The sequence below is a fragment of the Sminthopsis crassicaudata genome, chromosome 1 (assembly GCF_048593235.1).
Source record: "Sminthopsis crassicaudata isolate SCR6 chromosome 1, ASM4859323v1, whole genome shotgun sequence".
Taxonomy (NCBI): domain Eukaryota; kingdom Metazoa; phylum Chordata; class Mammalia; order Dasyuromorphia; family Dasyuridae; genus Sminthopsis; species Sminthopsis crassicaudata.
Window position 1 is genome coordinate 87652092 of NC_133617.1, and position 20578 is coordinate 87672669.

General features: G+C 34.4%; 1 protein-coding gene across 2 annotated transcripts in view; it reads left to right on the forward strand.

Annotated features, from left to right (window-relative positions):
* COL22A1 (collagen type XXII alpha 1 chain) overlaps positions 1 to 20578 on the forward strand; it is a 578696-nt gene that overhangs the window by 157797 nt on the left and 400321 nt on the right. For both annotated transcript variants that reach the window (XM_074264749.1, XM_074264757.1), the window contains one exon: positions 4268 to 4379. In XM_074264749.1, coding sequence (XP_074120850.1) covers positions 4268 to 4379 — 112 coding nt within the window. The remainder of the gene's footprint in view (positions 1 to 4267; positions 4380 to 20578) is intronic.

The following is a 20578-nucleotide window of genomic DNA, read 5'->3' on the forward strand; positions in this document are numbered from 1 at the left end:
TGCCCCAAATCCTAAGAATTGTAGAGGCATTTAACTGCAAATGAAGGACACAGTCACATTCGATCTCACAGACAACTTCTGTGAAATTACGTTCTTGTAAATGCTGATACATCATTGAATTTCATTTACTAAAATTAAGCAAAGGGGGAAAAAAGAAAAGAAAAAACACCTTTACCCCTGTATGTCAACTCTGAAATATTCCATTATCATTAAAATTTACTTAATGAGTTCTAAGAAAGTTGCTGTTAAGTGGGTACAGAATTATTAAGTTTTCATTATTTCAAACAGAAGAGAAAATGTAAAAAAAAAATGAATCTTTATATAGGCTGGCACATTCATGTATCAGTGAAGAAGTCTAATGATGCTTTTTCATTCTTTTTGCTTCATTTAAAAAAAACATAGCATTCCCTTCAGCCTTTAACTCCAAACTTCACTGCCTCCTCTTCCTTTCTCAAAAGCTTTACCCCAAAGAAATCTCATAGAACTTTGCATCTGAAAAGAGTTAAGAGCTCATACAATCTAACTTTATGGTCCAGGTGATGAAACTGAAGATCTTTATAAGTAAGTGAATGACTTGTCTAAAATCACTCAAATGGTTTGTTGCATAGCCAGAAATGAAACTAAACATTTCTGCCTCTCAGTGGAGTGCTCTTTGCAAGATGCCGCTCCTGTCTTGCTTCAATGTACCTTTTTTATTCCAACAATCACATTCTACCTGTATATTCTTTATTTCTCTATTCACTATAAATCCTTCAATGGATTATGTCTGCTCTCAGGCAAGAAGCTGTATGTACCATTCCTTATGGACTCCAGGAGCAAGACGGGACCTTTGAGATTATTTTGTCCCTCCTTCATTTTTCATACAGAGCAGCTGAATCTGAGAGGTTAAGTATTATCATCCTGAAATAATAATTAATAATAGTAGCTAGAATTTACATATATGATTTTCAAAGCTTGTTTCCTATATTTTATATGATTCTTATAATATCTATAGTAGATAGGTCCTATTTATTCCTATTTTATAATTGAGGAAATGAGATAGACAAAGTTTGTTACTAATTTGCCCAAGCTAACACATTCAGTTAGTATCTGAAGCAGAAACTGAATTCAGCTCTTCCTGACTTCAGGTCTGGTGCTCTATCCATTGTGCCATCTACCTGCCTGGTGTATTAGAATCAGAAGTGATTTTAACCCAGGTTCTCTGACACTAAATTCATGCTTTTTTTTAGATATTAACATTTAAGCTTTGACTCTGATATCATCAATGGTTAGCCTACTGCCTTATACAAAGTACATAGAGGGTATGGCTTCTTCTGTGTCTGATTCAGATGATTCTAAATGTGTCAGTGGCCTTCCTTAAATCTTTCATAAGGAGTGTATGGATACACTTAACATGAGCCATTTAGGTAATGCCATGAATAGATAGAATGCCAGATCTGAGTTCAAAATGCTCATCTTCCTGAGTTCAAATCTGACCTCAGGCACTTACCAACTGTATGACCCTGACTAAGTCATTTAATTTTTGTTTGATTCAGTTTCTTAATCTTCAAAATGAATTGGAAGAGGAAATAACAGACCACCCCAGGATCTCTGCCAAGAAAACTCCAAATGGAGTCATAGAGAGTCAACAAGAGCACTTCATGCTCCTCAGCACTCTCTTGACATTCTATGGATGCCAGTGGAGTACCTAGGTTGTTTGTCTGTTACCCTCACTTTGCCAAACACCTGATCCATTTATTTTCTATTTTTTTCTCTCTTTACATCAACATTTCTCTAAAGAGATACTTCATATAACTTTTCATACCTAATTCTGTGCTTGTAATGTTTTGCAGTCAATTTATGCACCCTATGCTCTTCTCCCTTGCCCTATGGTGGAGCCTAAAATTTTTGCTTCCAAGATGGTAGTTTTTTTTTTTTTTATGAGATTCAGCTTTATAACATCCCCAGAAAAATGTTTCCTTTATAAAATAGAGGTTTTCATTTCAGAAAAAAGGTAGAAGTCATTCAAAGAATCTAGCAATTTTCCAAAGGCAACCCATTTTGTACTCATCCTTTTAAATTCTGAATCCAGCCTATTGTCCAATTACAGTATCTGTCCCAGATATTTGTACTGATGAATAAGTTCTGTGGGTTTTCCATTCTGTATATCATTATCTGTCAATATGAATTCTCCAGTCAATCAATGAGCATTTTATAGCAGCATTATAGATTCACTGCGGTTGCTATCATGCATTCTTCAACCACAAGCATCCAAATGACTTCACTATCTAGAGGGACTGCCTCTTTGATTTTGCCTTTACTCTAGACATCTTCCATAATAGCAGTACACACCTTTGGCATATGTCTTTGCACTTTTTACTTTGCTTGATATTAATAAGTGTTGTCAAAATTATACTTCTTGTTATATTTCAAGAAATCATGTTTAATTTTGAAATATTCATGAAAGATACTACTAGAGGAGCCATTGAGGCAGCATTTTGTTCTACTGCATCAATGGCTTTTTTCCAAAGGTACTAACTTTTTGTCATTTTATTTTTATTTGTACAATAAAGCAATCATTTTTATAACTAGTATAATAAAAAGATGAATGCACAAGAAATTGCAAATCAATTATGTGTAACTTGCTATTGCTTTTAAATATAAAAAAAGTACTTATATGTATATATACATATGCATATATATGTGTGTGTGGAGATAGAGACAGAAATTAATTTGCCACTTTTTGGTTTGATCCCATACTTAGCCACTTCAGATCTGTGTCTATATTCAAACACATATAATATTATATGTATGTATATACATATATATGTAATAGTATATAAATGAATAAATAGTTCATCATATACATAGACATGCCCATATATTATTATTATTACTATTATTAGAAGTAGTAGAGAGAACAAGAGCAAGAGACTGGAAGAGAGAGAGTGAGAGGGAGGGAGGGAAAGAGAGAGAGAGAGAGAGACAGAGACAGAGACAGAAGAGATAGACAGAATGAATGAGAGAATGAGAGCAAGGGAGGAGAGGAAGCAAGAGGGAAAGAGAGAGAAAGAGAGAGAAAGAGATGAATCTTTGTGGTCAAAAAACTTTTAGTACAGTTTGCAATTCTCTTCACTTTTAAATTAGTCTCTGTGCTTGTAATAATTTGTGCTCTTAGAAAATAACATTTGTAAATGATTGCTTATTGTTTTCTTTTATTTCTATGAAGGATGTTCATGTGCATAGATTATTCTGTGAATTTTTTGTACTGATGAGAAAGACATTATGGAACCAAAGATTTATTAATATTCTTTAAGGTTTTTTTTTTCCTTGTGTGGGAAAGAGTGAAGGAGTTTAGTAATAAGCACTAGTTTTCAACACTTCTTTGTTATCTTTTCTTATCAAAAACTTTGAGTTTTAATTACTCAAGACATTGTAAGTGCTTAATAAGTGTTGAATTGAATTGATTAAAAGCAACAACAAAGTTAGAAGTATCTAGAGAAACATTGTAGTAGAAATAACAGTGGAGGGGTTGGGAGTTAAGAGAATTAATGTCTTAATCTTGGCTCTGCCACTAAATTTTTTATGACTTCTCGGGGCTTTAGTCTTTCTCTTTTCTAGAAAGTGATTAAACTAGATCATTATTAGTCTTTCAATTCCAGTAGGTTGTAGTCTGACATTTTTTATACTCAAGAATTCTATGTGTTGAGTCCATCTACATTTAATGCTGTTCTCTAATATGCCTTCTACTTCTTACCATTTTAAGATCCTTTCAAAGTCTAACATTCCATTGTTTTGTTTTGTTTTTATTCCAAAAGGTAATTATCACCTCAGATTGTATTGTTCATGCTGCTGGAATCTCTTTGCCCTCTTGATCTGCCTCTATCCTCCTTTACAGATATATTGCCTATCATAGTGGATCACTTATTGACAGTAGTAGCTATACACCCATAAAATATAGTTTGAAACATTTGTAATATTGATGCTATAAATGTGTATTGCATATTGAAAGTATACAGAATGCTCATGCTCTACTATTTCTTTAAAACTCCAACATCTGAATTGTTCTACATTTTCATGGAAGAGATGGGGAAATTTAATGGCCTGTTACTGTGTTTCTTTCCAATGAACATGTATTTAAACAAGTCTATTTGCTTATTCTCCACATTCTGTTAGCCAGAGGGGTTGGCTTCTTGCCTGATTTAAAGAGCTGACATGACTTTGGTTTTGTGTTTGCTGGGCTCTGCTCCATTGCCAATTTTGTTTTCCCCCACTTATTTTTGGGCAGGTTTTGACCTGATGGATTTATTCAGTGTGAAGGACATCTTGGGGAAGAAAGAAGGTGGTACTCAGAGTTCTTATGTCCGAATGGGATCATACCCTGTGGTGCAAAGGACTGAGTAAGTATGACTGACTCCCTGATGCTCTACTTCCTAGAACAGCCCTCCAACTAGCCTTAGGTAAGATGAGAAAAGGGGGCTAACTGACAACAATTGTTGGTTTTAGTGATGATAAGGGTCATTGCCTGACTCCTGGGCAGAATGCTTTGAAGTGTGGAAGCCAGCAAATATCCTACTTGGATTTTGGGATTGCTAATTATTCTGTTGATTATCTTTCTTTTTCCTTTTTTTTCTTCTGGTTTCTGATGTTTTTAAAAGAACATCAAGATACAAATCAGGATGCATTCATGTCTTCAACAAGGTTTGTTTGAGGACCCAATATGTGCACAGAACTAGTCTAGGCGTTGAAGAGTGTACATAAGATCACACCAGCCCTACCATTAGTAGTCCTTCTAAGGACCTAAGGACCTAAGATCTAAGGATCTTAGGCTCTTTTGGATGGCATGTTAGACTACAGGAAGATATTGGGCTGATGTCTTCAAGCAACTTGAATGTGAAATCTTGTCCAAACTTTTTTTTAGTCATAATGAGTTCTTTTGAATATGTCATTCTTTCAATAAAACTTTTTGTAGCTTCTATTTTACATAAGTTATTATGTAATATGGAGGGAAATGGATCACAAAAAAAAACTTTTTGAAGATCACATTTGAGATGAAACTTGATATATATGTAATGTTTTTTTTTTAAGTGAGCAGATCACTTATAACATGGTCCTTGAAAGATGAGTAGGATTCCAAAAGACAGAGTGATTGAGTTCATTCCAGACTTGAAGAGAGAAGTAGCAAAACCAAAAGGTGGAACAGCACAATATGAAACATAGAGCCTTTGCACTTAGCTAGAGCTAAATGCAAGCATTTGAACTGAGCATTAATTTTGTTCAGGGCAAGTATAGTAAGTAATGTTTAGAATATAGATTTAGGCTATGTGCTCTTAAAACTTTGTACTTGCTCTCATTTCAGATCTGTGTCTATATACAAACACATATTACATGTATGTATGTATATACATGTATATATAATAGTATATAAATGAATAAATAGTTCATCATATACATAGACATACCGATATATTATTATTATTAGAAGTAGTAGTAATAATAGTAGAGCCTTCACATAAAATAGACTTGACAAATGACATGCCATTCTAATTAAAAGAATCTCCATAGCTTTCTCATCAAAATAGTGCCATTAAACATCAGCCTAGCAATACCATTTTTCTCTGTTTCACTCCCATCCATCTTTACCCATGACATGTAAGAATAAGTGGAGGGAAGACACACAATAGAACGTCATGCCCACTTTAGGGACATTATGATATCATAGAAAGGCAGGAGAGTAGTATTTGGGAGTTAGCAAGTCTTGGTTCTCATTCAGTTTCCATCACTACCAAGTTGTGTCTCTAGGAGACTTAACACATTGTAGTTTCAGAAATGATAAACTTATTGCAAATATGTTTAATAAGATTGCCTTCCCACGCCACTGGTGGTAGGGATCTGGGGCCTATAGGAAGGAATAGCTTGATGGCAGAATGGATAAGGCATTCTATCTCTTTTAAAAATTCATTTATTCATTTAGTTTTTTAAAAAAGATTTTTATTTTAGGTTTGAATTCCACATTATAGCTTTCTTTCCCTTGCTCTCTCCCTCCATCGCTGAGATGATAAGCAATAATATATATGTTATTCATGTGCAGTTATATAAAATATTTCCATATTAATCATTTTGTACAGAGCTATTTCAGCAAAAGAAAAAAAATGAGTACTGGAGTAAGTACTGGAATAAAGTTTATGTTTTACCTGTACTTTGAGAAGAAAGCCCTAACTATACTATGAAATAGGTTAATAGTTGCCTTGTAGTATAGTAAAAAAAAATAAAGGTTGAATTGGGAGATAGAAAACTTGGGTCTGAAGCACAGCATTTTCTTCATCCTAGCTGGGTGAGCTTGGGCAAGCCATTTCTAAATGACTTTCAGTCTCTCTGAACCTAAGTATTCTGACCTGTAAAACAAGGATAGCAATGCTTGTACTAATCTGCCTCTAGCAGACATTTTGAGGAAAAAAATACTTTACTGTATTTTATAGAGATGGTTTGTTGTAATCATCTCTGTTGCCAACTATCTTTTTGTTCTGTTTCTTTGGATTTCCCCTACCATTCCTTTTGCCATACCCGTCTTTGACAGTTTTAGAACTACCTCTCCATCCCTGTCCCTGTCTATGATGTTTCTCTTCTCTTAGAAGTACTGATTAATACTAGGAGAGAGAAACCTAATTGAGGAAGGTTACTCTGAAATTTTTAATTAATCATTAGTCAGTTATTTAGCATCCTGTGTGCCAGGCACTGTGCTATATGCTGAAGGTACAAAAAGACAAAAGATGGTCTTTGATCTCGAGGAACTTCCAATATAATGAAAAGGAAATAGGTTTACTTTTTTATTAATTTTATAATTGTAAATTTTTGACAGTATATATGCATGAGTAATTTTTTTATAACTTTATCCCTTGTGTTCATTTTTCCAAATTTTCCCCTCCCTCCCTCTATTCCCTCCCCCCGATGACAGGCAATCCCATACATTTTACATGTGTTACAATATAACCTAGATATAATATATGTGTATAAATCCAATTTTCTTGTTGCACATTAAGTATTGGATTCCGAAGGTATAAGTAACCTGGGTAGATAGACAGTAGTGCTAATATTAAAATTCAATTCCCAGTGTTCCTTCTCTGGGTGTAGTTGTTTCTGTCCATCATTGATCAGCTGGAAGTGATTGGATCTTCTTTATGATTTCCACTTCCATCAGAATACATCTTCATACAGTATTGTTGTTGAAGTGTACAGCAATCTTCTGGTTCTGCTCATTTCACTCAGCATCAGTTCATGCAAGTCTCTCCAAGCCTCTCTGTATTCCTCCTGCTGGTCATTTCTTACAGAACAATAATATTCCATAACCTTCATATACCATTATTTACCCAACCATTCTCCAATTGATGGGCTTCCATCTTCCAGTTTCTAGCCACTATGAAATGAGCTTCTACAAACATTCTGGCACACACAGGTCCCTTTCCCCTCTTTAGTATTTCTTTGGGATACAAGCCCAGTAGTAGCACTGCTGGATCAAAGGGTGTGCACAGTTTGATAACTTTTTGGGCAGAGTTCCAGATTGCTCTCCAGAATGGCCGGATTCTTTCCCAACTCCATCAACAATGCATCAGTGTCCCAGTTTTCCCACATCCCCTCCAACATTCATCATTATTTGTTCCTGTCATTTTAGCCAATCTGACAGGTGTGTAGTGATATCTCAGAGTTGTCTTAATTTGCAAGAAATAGGTTTACTTGCCCAAGACTTGGTTTTATATGTTCACGTGGGCCTTCTAGAGATATAACCCAGTTTTCCAATATGTCATACCTTACCCAGGACAGGGCAACATATGACAGAGTTTAGAAAAGTGTCAGACTAGAGTGATGACCACTTTTATGTAGAAGAAAAAGGTGAGTTACATAAAATGAGAACTCGGCAAGCTTAAATCAAAAGGCTGGGCTTGGCTGGTACATTGGTTTCTTTAAAGGATTAAAGAGTGAAGGAATGAGATGGTTGGAAGAGAGGGTAGACAGAGTTATAGAAGTAGAGATTAAAGATGAAAGGAAGAACCAGATCAGGAGTCAAGAAGTGAATCTGATTCCTTATCATTTCAGGGAGGGGGCAAGGATGGATTGAATTTGGAACTCAAAACCTTTAAAAATGTTTAAAATTGTTTTTAACATGTAACTGGGAAAAATCATCTACATATATTAAAAAGTCAAAAACTGAGACATGTTAGAAAAAGGGAATGTTTTTTTCTGATCCAATTTGTCTCTCTAAAACTTTCACTTTCTGTGGGGATGCCAGGACCTTACTTACTATTCCTACTTCCATCCTGTGTTGATGTGCTTTTGTTGTCCTTGATTGACTGTCTATATTATTTCCTGTCTCACTCAATCCAGTAAGACACTGAAAAGTGACAGCAATGATGGGGATTTCATGATTTTTTTCCCCTGGGTCAGATCAGTGAGGGAGATCTTTTTATGGAGGATGCTGTTTGGGGGTCCCACAAGAGCCTCCTACACATAGTCTGCAGCCCACACCCAGCATCAGTGCATAAGGGACTGTTGACAGATGAAACAGAACAGATGAAATTCCATTGTCTCCTTTTTTAAAAAAATGTGGAACATATGTCTGGCTAACTCAGGACATTGAATAGAATTACCAAACCAAGGTAATGATTTTGTTCTTTGTTCAGGTATACAAGTGTCTTGAGTGCCTGATGACCATGTAAAACTCTCTTTTCATATAGTTACAAGGGATATTTTTCATTAAATTCCTCCTTTCCCATGCTGCTGGATGTCTTCCTAGTGAGAGCATTTCTTTTTTTCCTTAATGAAGCTGTTTATTTTTCAAAATAAATGCATGGATAATTCTTCAGCATTAACCCTTGAAGAACCTTATGTTCCATTTCCCCCCTTTTCCCACCCCCTTTCCTAGATAGCAAGTAATCTAATATATGTTAATCATGATAGAAATAAATGTACATATATTTATACAATTATTTTGCTGCACAAGAAAAATTAAATCAAAACAGAAAAAAATGAGAAAAAAATGCAAGCAAATAACAACAAAAAGAGTGAAACTAGTATGTTGTGAACCACATTCAGTTCCCACAGTTTTCTTTCTCTAAGTGTAGATGACTCTCTTAATCACAAGACCATTGTAACTGGTCTGAATCATCTCATTTTGAAGAGAGCCATGTCCATCAGAATTGATCATCATATAATCTTGTTGCCATGTACAATGATCTCCTGGTTCTGCTCATTTCAGTTGGTATCAGTTCATGTAAGTCATGAGAGCATTTCTTTTTTTTTTCCCTGAGTCTGGGATTAAGTGACTTGCCCAGGGTCACATAGCTAGGAAGTATTAAGTGTCTGAGACCAGAGAGAGCATTTCTTAATAAGAAAAAAAAAAAAAGATGCTATTTGTTTTATAACACCATTATCCTGTTTAATATTTCTATTCTCTCCCAGTTACATAGATAACATTTTTTTTAACATTTGGATTTAAAACTTCTGAGTTCTAAATTCTTTCCCTTCCTCCTCACCCTCACTCACATCAAGAAGACACATGTGAAATAATGCAAAACATTTCTATAAAAGTCATCTTGTTTATCACCATTATCTTGAGTTCTCTCTTGACACACAATAAAGGAGCTTAGGAAAAATAGGATAAAATGACTGGCTGAAAGTGTGTTTTCCTTTTTCTACATGCAGAGTCTCCCACTTTCTGGTGAGAGAAGGAAAGAATATTTTATTAACTATCCTCCAGGACCAAGGTTGGTCATGACAGATCCCTTTTTTATCTACATTATTTTAGTCATGTATCATCAAGAATTAACAAGTAAATCTAATTCTTCACCATTTCAGGCAAGGGGGGAAAGAGATAGAATTTGGAACTCAAAACTTTTAAAAAAATAATAATTGTTTTAACATGTAATTGGGGAAAATCATAAGCATGCATATTAAAAAGTCAACAAATAAGATATATGAGAAAAAGGGAATGGAATCTATTTTGTTAACTTAAATCTGCAACAGTCCATGGAAGTTTCCTCCATTTTCTTCTACATGTAGTTAGGCAACGCAATGGCTAGAGTTCTGGATTTGAGTCAGGAAGACATAAGTTCAAATACAGTTTAAGACATAGCTAGATGTTTAATCGTAGGCAAGCAATTTAACTTTTTTCTCTTTCAATTATCTTAACTATAAAATGATAATCATCATAGAACTGACCTCTTGGGATTGTTGTGGGGATGAAATGAGAATAGACTTGCAAATCATTTAGCATAGTGTCTAGCATCCTTAAGAGTACTTAAATATTAGTTTCCTTATTCTGGATTTTTTTTGGTAATGTAATTGGGGTTAAGTGACATGCCCAGGGTCACACAGCTAGGAAGTGTTAAGTGTCTGAGGCCATATTTGAACTCGGGTCCTCCTGACTTCAGGGCTGGTATTCAATCCACTGCATTATCTAGCTGCCCTGGACTTTTAATATTTATATTTCTTATTTATTACTTTATGATAAAATTTCATTATGTTTATATAGTCATTCTCCAGTCAATTGACATTCACTTTGATTCCAATTATTTGATGCCTTAAAAAGTGTTGTTATGAATATTTCTAAACATATAAGACATTTTGGAGTTGTTTTCTTCACTATAGCAATTTCCACAATGAAATTAAGGAGCACTGCACCCTGGAAAAAATGAGGACCCATTGTTTTAGACATTTAAAAATGAATTTATTCCTGCCATATGTATCTGGCTCTCCTGTCAAGTTCCCTCCTATTCTCAAAAAAAAAAAAAAAAAAAAAAAAGAATGTGGAGTCTTTGCTAACTCTCACTACCACAAGAGTATTTTAGTCTTACCTCTTCATACACACTTATTTGCTTTTAAAAAAGCCACCATATGAAAATAGCTGACATCTAAAAGCACTTGCAACCTAAGATAACCCAAATGAAGTTTGTAACCTAAACTCCAGAGAAGGATTCCAGTCTACTAGGGAACAAACTTTGTATTTTGTTAGTGTACTAATAGTCTTGAATAATATCAAGACATTTTAAATGCATATGTCAAGGACAGAGTAAATAGATTCCTAACAAGTGAAGGGTAATGAGAGTCTGCTAAATAATTGAACTATATGAATATTATAACATAGCTGTCTTTGTAGTAGAAAGTAACAAGCTTATTCCTGTGGATGTGAACATTAAAATGTTGTTTCAATGAGAGTTGTTGTGATAGGGGAGCCTTTGTGATAATTTGCAACAATTTCCCATCATCCATGTTTCTATTATAGAATCCAAAGAATATATCATATATCCAATACTGTTGCTCTATTTGCCTGACATCCAGAATTCTGACAAAGAATGAGAAGGTTTCTACCAATTTTCCCATATAATGAAAACAATCATGTATTGGGTTCACATACAAGCCATTTTTGACCTTGGGAAAAGTTGCTGCATGATTTTGGACAAGATTCATCTCTTTGGGACTCAATTTCATTATCTGCAAAATGGGGATAATAATATTTGTAGTACCTATCTCACAGGATTCTTCTGAGAATTTTATAATAGAATCTTAAGAGTCAAAAGGGACCTCAGCTGCCATACACATATGAAAAGAAATCCCTATGTAAACATACTTGGGAAGCAGTCATTTAATCATTGACTATGTATTGTCCAATAAGGGAGAACTTACAACTTTTAGGGTGATCCATTTTATTTTTGGATGGCTCTCTTGTTACAATGTTTTCTTAACATAAAACATTATTTGCAATTTCTATCCAAGGTTCATGCTTTTTCATTTTAGGGCAAAATAGAGCAAGTCCAGTCCCTTTTCCATGTGACAGACCTTCAAAATACTTGAACATTTATTGTGTCGCTATTTAACCTATATTATCTGAATGAAAAATCCTCAGTTTCTTTAACCAATATTCATATCAAAGGTACTTGTGCCCCTTCATCATCTTAGTTATCCCTTTCTTGATACTTTCCAGTTTATCATTGTCTTTAAATCAGATCTAGAATTGAATGCAGTATTCCAGATGGTGTCTGGCCAGATTAAGTACCTATGATCTCCTTTTTATTGCTTTATAATATTTTATTTTTCCAAATACATTCAAAGATGTTTTTCAACATTAACCTTTGCAAAATTCTGCGCTCCAAATTGTGTTCCTCTCTTCTATTCCTCCCTATGATAGCAAGCACTCTGATATATGTTAAGCATATTCAGTTCTTCTAAATATATTTCCATATTCATAATGCTGTACAAGAAAAATCAGATCAAAGGTGAAAAAACACAAGAAAGAAAACAATAACAAAAAAGGTAGAAACATTATATTTTGATCCACATTCAGCCCCTCTAGTTCTCTCTCTAGAAGTGGATGACACTTTCCATCACAAGTCTATTGGAATGGCCTGGAATCACCTTATTGTTAAAAAGAGTCAAGTCCATGACAGTTTATCATTACATAATTTTATTGCTCTATACAATATTCTCTTGGTTCTGCTCACTTTACTTAGTATCAGTTAATGTAAATCTTTCCAGGATTTTTTGAAATCAGCATCATTTCTTATAGAACACACATCTTTTAGGTTGGCTAAGATGAAAGAAAAATATAATGATAGTGGGGCAGCTAGGTAGCACAGTGGATAGAGCACCAGATGTGAAGTGGTACCTCAGGATTGGAACTACCATCTATTTAATCCTACATATCAGGCTTCTATAAATGTAGCCTACAGTTCTATTGTCACTTTTTTGTTTTGTTTTTTTTTGTTTTGGCTGCCACATCACCCTATTGATTTAATATTCAGTTTGAAGTTTACTAAACTCTTCTATTTTTGGGCAAATTGTTGTCTAATACTGCCTGTCTTAAATTATACTTGTAAGGCTGATTTTTTTAACTCAAACAAAAATTTGCATTTATTCCTCTATTGAATCCCATCTTATTCAATTCAGACCAATTTTCAAAACTATTTTGGAGGATCCTAATTCTCTCATCCAGTGTGTTAGTTATGTTTTAGTTACTTCAGTCTTGTCTGACTTTCGTGACCACATTTCGGATTTTCATGGCAAAGATGCTAGAATATTTTTTTTTTTTTCTCCAATTCATTTTACAGATGAGGAAATTAAGTGACTGCCCAGCTAATTAGTATCTAGGGCCAAATCTGAACTCAAGAAAAAATATTCTTAACTCTAGGCCTGGCAATATACTATGCTCTATAGAAATACCTGTATTGCTTTCCTCATAGAGTTGTCATCACCTGTAATGAAGTCATACTTTATACATGCTTTATAAATGTTAATTTGATTATTCTTATTATTCAAACAAAGTACTTTGTAATCGGTAAAACATAAGCTCTTATACTCATCTGTCAAGATCTGCCTCTGATTAGTATTTCCTTTCTCCTTTTCTCAATCACCTCCTGTTACTTGTCTCAAAACAAACCATGCAAACAAACCATCAGATTTTGATTTTAATGGCATCCATGGATACTTTTTTCTTTCCCCTGGGGAGAAATATATAAAAATTCTTCTATCAGGGAGGGAGGGTGTTTTTTATGGAGGAGGGCAATAGGAGTTTAATATGGAAAAGCTAACTCTTATGTTTTCCTTTTGATCCCTGGAGCTGGTCATAGTATGTTAGGATCTATATCTGAAACGGACCTTAGAGATTCTCTTGTCCAAAACCTATTCTTATAAATAAGGAAAATGAGTCCTTTGGAGATTAAATAACTTGTCCAAGGTTACCCAATTAACAATTTGCTTAGCTGAAATTCACATCCAAGTCTTCTGACTCCCAATTAAACTTCTTCTTTTTTTAAAAACTTAACTTGATACCCTAGATTTCAGATTCATGCCTGTCTTGACCTTTGAGATCTTTTCTCTGGTACCTCCATTTGCTTTTTTTTTTTCCTGAATTCTAAATCTATAGACAACTAACTTGTGATGATTAACTTATGCTGATATGTTTTTGTTTTGTTTTGTTTTGTTTTGTTTTGTTTACATTGTCCTTTCCAGACCCATAGAAGATTTCTCTCTTCTGGCAGCCAAGAGGCAAAACCTTTCCAGGGGAATGGGCCTGGGCCCAGATCCAGATATCTATATATCCTGCCCTATTCTTCTTCCTTTACTAACTCATCTGATCCTGTTTCTTCCTCCAAGTCCATGTTTCCGGTTTCTTTGCTTTCCATATCTGAAACTGCCTTGTTAGCACCCATTACCATGGCATTTCCCTTCCCAAGAGGTACACTGCTTAGACAGCATCTCATTGTCTTTACTTGTTCTCTTTTCCGTCAGCCCATTTTCCTTCTTTCAGCAGCAGTGGACAAGATGTACTTTCCACTGTTTTGGAATAAGTTGCATCTATTTTAGGGGTTGGCTCTGTTTTCTTTGCTTATATAAACATTCAGGAGCACTGGAAAGGAATCATAGGTAGACAGTATGGAAAACAATCCTACTACTTTGGTCTGTGACCCCATTAATATGGAGACTATTTAACTCGAGTTTCCATGAAAATGAAAACTCAAGAAAAGTGAGAATTGAAATGGGTTGAAATAGAAATGGGCCCAAAGTAATTTTGTGGATTGTATCACACTAGGCAGCTGAAGTGAAGAAATCAAACTTCAGAGAGAATAGAGGACATTTGCACATATTCTCAGTCAGGAATAATATGGATATTTTATTTGGTTTGGGAATAATAGATTTGAAGCTCCAAGGACCATAAATGTGATATATTTCCACACTGTCATTATTCAAATTATCCAACTAATAATGTTTAGATGTTTTGTTAGATGCCAGACATATAGAGACAAAAGGAAAACACTTCCTTACCTCAAGGAGCATACTTTTTTATTTAGAGAGTCATGTACAATTATAAAATACATACAAAATAAAGATATAATAATCCTTTCAAGATTTTTGCTTATTTACTTATTTTGAGGAAAGCACCTAGCAGCTGGGAGTTGAGAAAAGGGGTCATGTAGAAGCTGACATATGACATGTAGAAGCTTTAAAGGAGACAGGATTGGGGGTGGTGAATCCCTTAGCCTGAGGGACAGCTCATGAAATGGGAATTAATTTCCCAATTTTTTTTGTTGTTCCCAATGATTGGAAATAAGAAGACTGAGATGTTGTCACTTGTCTAATGTCTTAAAACATGGTGATAGTGGTTGTATTGGTCCCAAGTGTTTGGACCTCCAAATTACCACTATTTTCAACATCTAAACTAATGGAAGGGAAATGACTTCTACAAATAATTGTGCAGTCTAAAGCACAAAGGAAAACATCATGGGAACAAAGGAGAGGTCTAGGCAAAATTGTAGGAGAAATTTGAGAAATATTTCATTATAACCTGGAACAGTTAATGATGCCTTGATGGAGAAGATAATACCTAAATGGGGCTCTAAATTAAGGGAGAGGCTTCACAAGGCAGAAATGGACACTTGTTTGTTTTTATTTGTTTTTTGTTTTGGGGGAAAGGAAGACCAATTCCTGACTTGGGGAATATAGCTAGCAAAGGCAGAATTACAAGAAATCAAGGAGAATAGAAAGCAAAATCTGTAGAATTTGGACCAAAATCTCTCTCTCTCTCTCTCTCTCTCTCTCTCTCTCTCTCTCTCTCTCTCTCTCTCTCTCTCTCTCTCTCTCTCTCTCTCTCTCTCTCTCTCTCTCTCTGTGTCTCTCTCTCTCTCTCTCTCTCTCTCTCTCTCTCTCTGTGTCTCTCTCTCTGTGTGTCTCTCTCTCTGTGTGTCTCTGTGTCTCTCTCTCTCTGTGTCTCTCTCTCTCTCTCTGTGTACATGTATGTATGTATCTATCTATCTATATCTATATATCTCCTACAGAGTTCAAAGATAGAAAGAAACATCTCATATTGAAAAGTCTCATTGTATCTCCTGTAGCAACAAGGAACTAGCTACAAGCAATTGGAAATAATTATATCCATGTTAAGAAGTGACCAAATAATTTTGTAGTATATCGTTATGATTAGATATAATTATTATGCCATAAAAACAATGAATATAAAGTGAAACATCAGGTAGACATGTGTCAACTAATAGAAAGGAAAGTTAGTAAGCTGAGGAAAAATATATAAAATGAGTATAACAATGTAAAAGGAAAAAATCAAATCAAAGGAAAAAACCACTCTTATCCTCTGAAACCTTAATTCTATATAGATATAAAGAATCAATTTGAACTTGAACCAGAGTTTAAAAGATGGATTTCTTTTTCTTTTTTGCAAAGGGTTGGGAACAGTTAGTATGGAACATTATAACACTGTCAGACTCAATTGACATGTTAGTTTATTTTCCTTTTTTTGTCTTTCTTTTTTTCTCTTCCTTTTTTTGTGTGTTTACAGGAAAGACTTTGTCCATAGGGAATGTTGGGGTTGAGGTTTTATATTTGGGAAAGAAGGTGATGTAAAAGCAAAAGATATAAATACATTTTTAAAAAATCTCTATAACTTGGCAACTGACTAAATGATGAGTAGGAGAGATAGGAAAAAAAAGAAAAAATGTCAAAGTTTTGGTACCTAGGAACATGATGGTATAAAGAAAATAGAGAAGTCAGGGATAGAAACAGCTTTTCTTGCAAAGATGGTTTGTTTAGTTTGGGACAAAATGAATTCGAAATAACAAGTCTAGCCACTATTTTGGCATCGTGAAATATCTGGATCTCTCATTCAGTGCTGACCATACAACTTCTCTGCCTTTCCATCTTGATTAATGGAATTTTTTACTTTATTTTTGAAAATTCACTATATAAGATCAGTTAATCAACAAGTACTTACAACATATGTCATTCACTGTGCTAGATATTAGAAATACAAAGACAAAATGAAATAATCTTTGCCCTCAAGAACTTATATTCTATGGAAGTGACATGTATACACACAAGTAAATTATGAAGTATATATATATATGTATGTATATATATGTATGTATGTATATATATATATATGTATATATATATATACATATATATATATATACATACATACATACAAACTTATGTTGTAAGGGCACTAGGATTTTGGGAGTGGGTTCAGAAAAGACTTCCTCTAAGAAGGTAGTTTTTCATATCAGTTTTGAAGGAAGCAAGGAATTTTAAGAAACAGGAGAGTAGAAGGAATACATTGTAGGCATAAGAGATTTCATGTGAAAAAGTGAGAAGTATTTTGTGAGGACAACAAAAAAAGTTTGATTGAATCCTAAAACTATGTATAAGAAGATATAGATTATATATATATATATATATACATATATATATATATATATATATATAGTATAATAATATAATTAATAGAGAAAATTCATATTTTATTCTAGAGATAATAAAGAACTTCTAGAATATATTAAATAGCAAAATTACTAGGAAATAATATTCTTGTGAGAAGCTAATACTTGATTGTAGAATGGAAGAACTCAGCAGAAGGTGGCAAGGAATTGAGAGCTTTGGGAACTCCAGTTCTTGCCAGTAACCTTGAATTATTCCTCATTGCTACTCTATTTCTGGTAGAATAGTCAACTCAACTTTGTCATGATTCCTGGAAGTGATGCATTGATCTGCTCTTCTCTGGGCCTACTCACCATCCCTGTAAAATTTTGGCCCAATAACCAAAGCCCTTCTGGCCAGTACTCTGCAGTGTGTGCTGTCTTACTCTATTAGAAGATAAAATCTTTCAAGGAAAAGACTGTCTCTGCTTTTGCATTTGTGTCCCACTCATTCATTCAGGCTTGCCTAGACAAGAATCTATTTTCCATATCCAAGAGCTTCTCTTGTAAGTTGTCACAGATGTTGGGCATGAGAAAAGATATCCCCATCATCTAGTAATTTCTGAAGTCTAGTGGAGAGAGAGTTGGGTAAAAAAGAAAATGGTCTTTTAATAGAGTGGAACCATTTCATAGTCAATTATTTTAGATCAAAGAGAGAAGTTTCCTTCTTCTGACCCTGATGTTCCCTGACACGCGGTCTCCAGTTGCTTTGTTTTTGGCTTTTTTTTTTTTTTTTTTTGGTTTTTTAATTATAGCTTCTTATTTATCAGATATATGCATGGGTAATTTTATAGCACTGACAATTGCCAAGCCTTTTGTTCCAATTTTTCCCCCTCTTTCCCCCCACCCCCTCCCCTCAATGGCAGGTTGACCAATACATGTTACATATGTTAAAGTATAAGTTAAATATAATATATGTATACATGTCCAAACAGTTGTTTTGCTATACAAAAAGAATCGGACTTTGAGATAGTGTACAATTAGCCTGCGAAGGAAATCAAAAATGCAAGAGGACAAAAATAGAGGCATTTCTCCAGTTGTTTTCAAGGAGGTCATGGGATCCATGATGCTAACTGTCTAAGAAGGGCCTTTTTGCCAAAGATCCCATGTAAATTGATCAAGCTAATTGATGGCCTCTTTCAGTTGAGTAGGTGTTTTATTTTGTATTCTACTATTACTGTTACAGTATGATAATAATAACTTTGATATTAATTATTATACTAATTTGAGAATAATAATTGCAATACCAATAATGACAACACAATTGAGTTTACTAGATTGTATTTGATCAAATCTAGTTGTTCTCTTCAAATTTCATCTTCTGAAGCACTAGCATCACTCTTTACATAATACATCAAGATCTGAGCTGGTAAAATCCAAATGCTGTCATTTCAGCCTTGCTATTGATGATAGTAAATTGTTAGGAAAATGCCAGTCACTCTTCCGTTTCATATCTATTTGTTGTCCTTTATATTTCATTTCAAATTGCTCTCTGGATGAAACTGTTGGCCAATTCTCAGCAGGTCCTTTTCTCTTAATTGCTTTTCACTGTTTCATGAGGTGTTGGTGTTTCTAGTTCTTTTCCTCCTCCTCAGTAATGTTTTGTAAATAAGCCTGAAGTCTAAAACTCCTGCTCTCTCCTTGTGGCTACTATTTTGCATTGGTTAAAGTTCAAGTCAATATTTTGTTTGAAAATTGATAGTATCAAATCAGAGTTGTGGGCAGTGGTTGGGGATGAAAAGTTGCCTGCCTGGAGTGGAGAGGAAGTAAGGACAGAGAATTGATCTCTAAATTTGCCCAAATCAAATCTAACTCTGACACATTACGCACAGACTGTGATCCTATGCAAGTCATTTAATACCTCAGGGTTCTGGGCAATTCTCCAAGAATAAAATTCCCAGATAAGTTACCAATTTACAGTATTAGAGGGAGTTCTTCACCTGAGTTTTGCTTGTACCAGAAGTGAAAAATTCCAAGGCAATTGATCTGGAGATAGAAGACTGAACCCAAGTTAGAAGACATTCCCAGAGACTTAGCAGTTATAAGGGACCAACGAAAGAGACTGATAGAAGTATTCCAAAAAAGAAAACTAACATCATGGAATTTCAGATTGAAGGGTTCTCAGATATCCTCCAGACCAAACTCTTAATATCTGACAGCTGGTCACTCAGCTCGCCAGTAAAAAAAGACACTAGTCCCAAAGGCAGTATATTCCATTTGGAGGCAGCTCTAACTATGAGGAACTATTACCACTTCCTCTTTATATTAAGAATCTAACTTTCTATACTTTGTACCTAGTCAGTAGCTAGAAGGGCCCACAAGATTTAATTAGTTTGTTTTTGTTTTATTTTTTGCTGGGATTTTTTCTTAATAGAGAAGACTGAATATATTTGAAAACAGAGAAGAAGCAGTATAAAGGGGATATTGTAGATGCTCCAGAGGGAAATGTAAATAGTAAGGATAAAGCAAAATCTCTCTGATATTGTAGTGGAAGCTTAATTCTTTGCCTGAAGAATGAATAAATAAATGTATTATTCTTTGGAGTGAATGGATGAATGAATGCAGTTATGAATAAATTAACTTGTGAATTAATGCATTTATGAATGAATGAATTTATGGATGAATAAATTGATTTAAAAATCTTTTCAACACCTGGGGCTCCTCTGAGTTCTGTACTTGAGGCTTAGAGTTTGCATGGATTTTTGATTTCAATTCAACAAAAATTTATTAAGCACCCACTGGGGCACAATGAATCTAAATAATTCATGACCTTAGCTCATTTGACCTTTGAACATCAATGCCAAGGTAATTTGAAAATCTGTTGTCTTTTTTCTTAGAAAGACATCTGAAGTTTAGGATCCTCTTAAGAGTTCCTTGTACTTGTTTTGTTGTTGTTGTTTTTTTCAATCATGATCTATCTTTAGGATCCATTTTCCACTCAAAACGTGCTATTCTAATATAGGGAAACAAATGTTGAGTGATCAAATTTTGACTTTCTTACTCATGTGATGACCTTTAAGAAGTTGTATCCAATTTGGGCTCCAGTTCTTTGGGGTTTTTTTTTAGCTCTAAAATAAGAGGGTTGAAATTGTTGATGTCAAAACACCCTTCTAATTTGACTTCTTAATATTTTGGGTTTGTTAGTCAATTTAGTTGGAGGACTTGGAAGAATTTCTGCTACTTAGGAGGTCTGTGACTTTCAGCAAATCATTTTTTCTCTTTCTGGTCCTTGCTTTTTCTATACAGAAACAAAAAAAGGTTGGATCAGACAAATTTTGAGATTCTTTGCATGTGTGATTGCCTATCTTATATTTTAATATTCTACCTTGTAGGTTATATTCATTTTC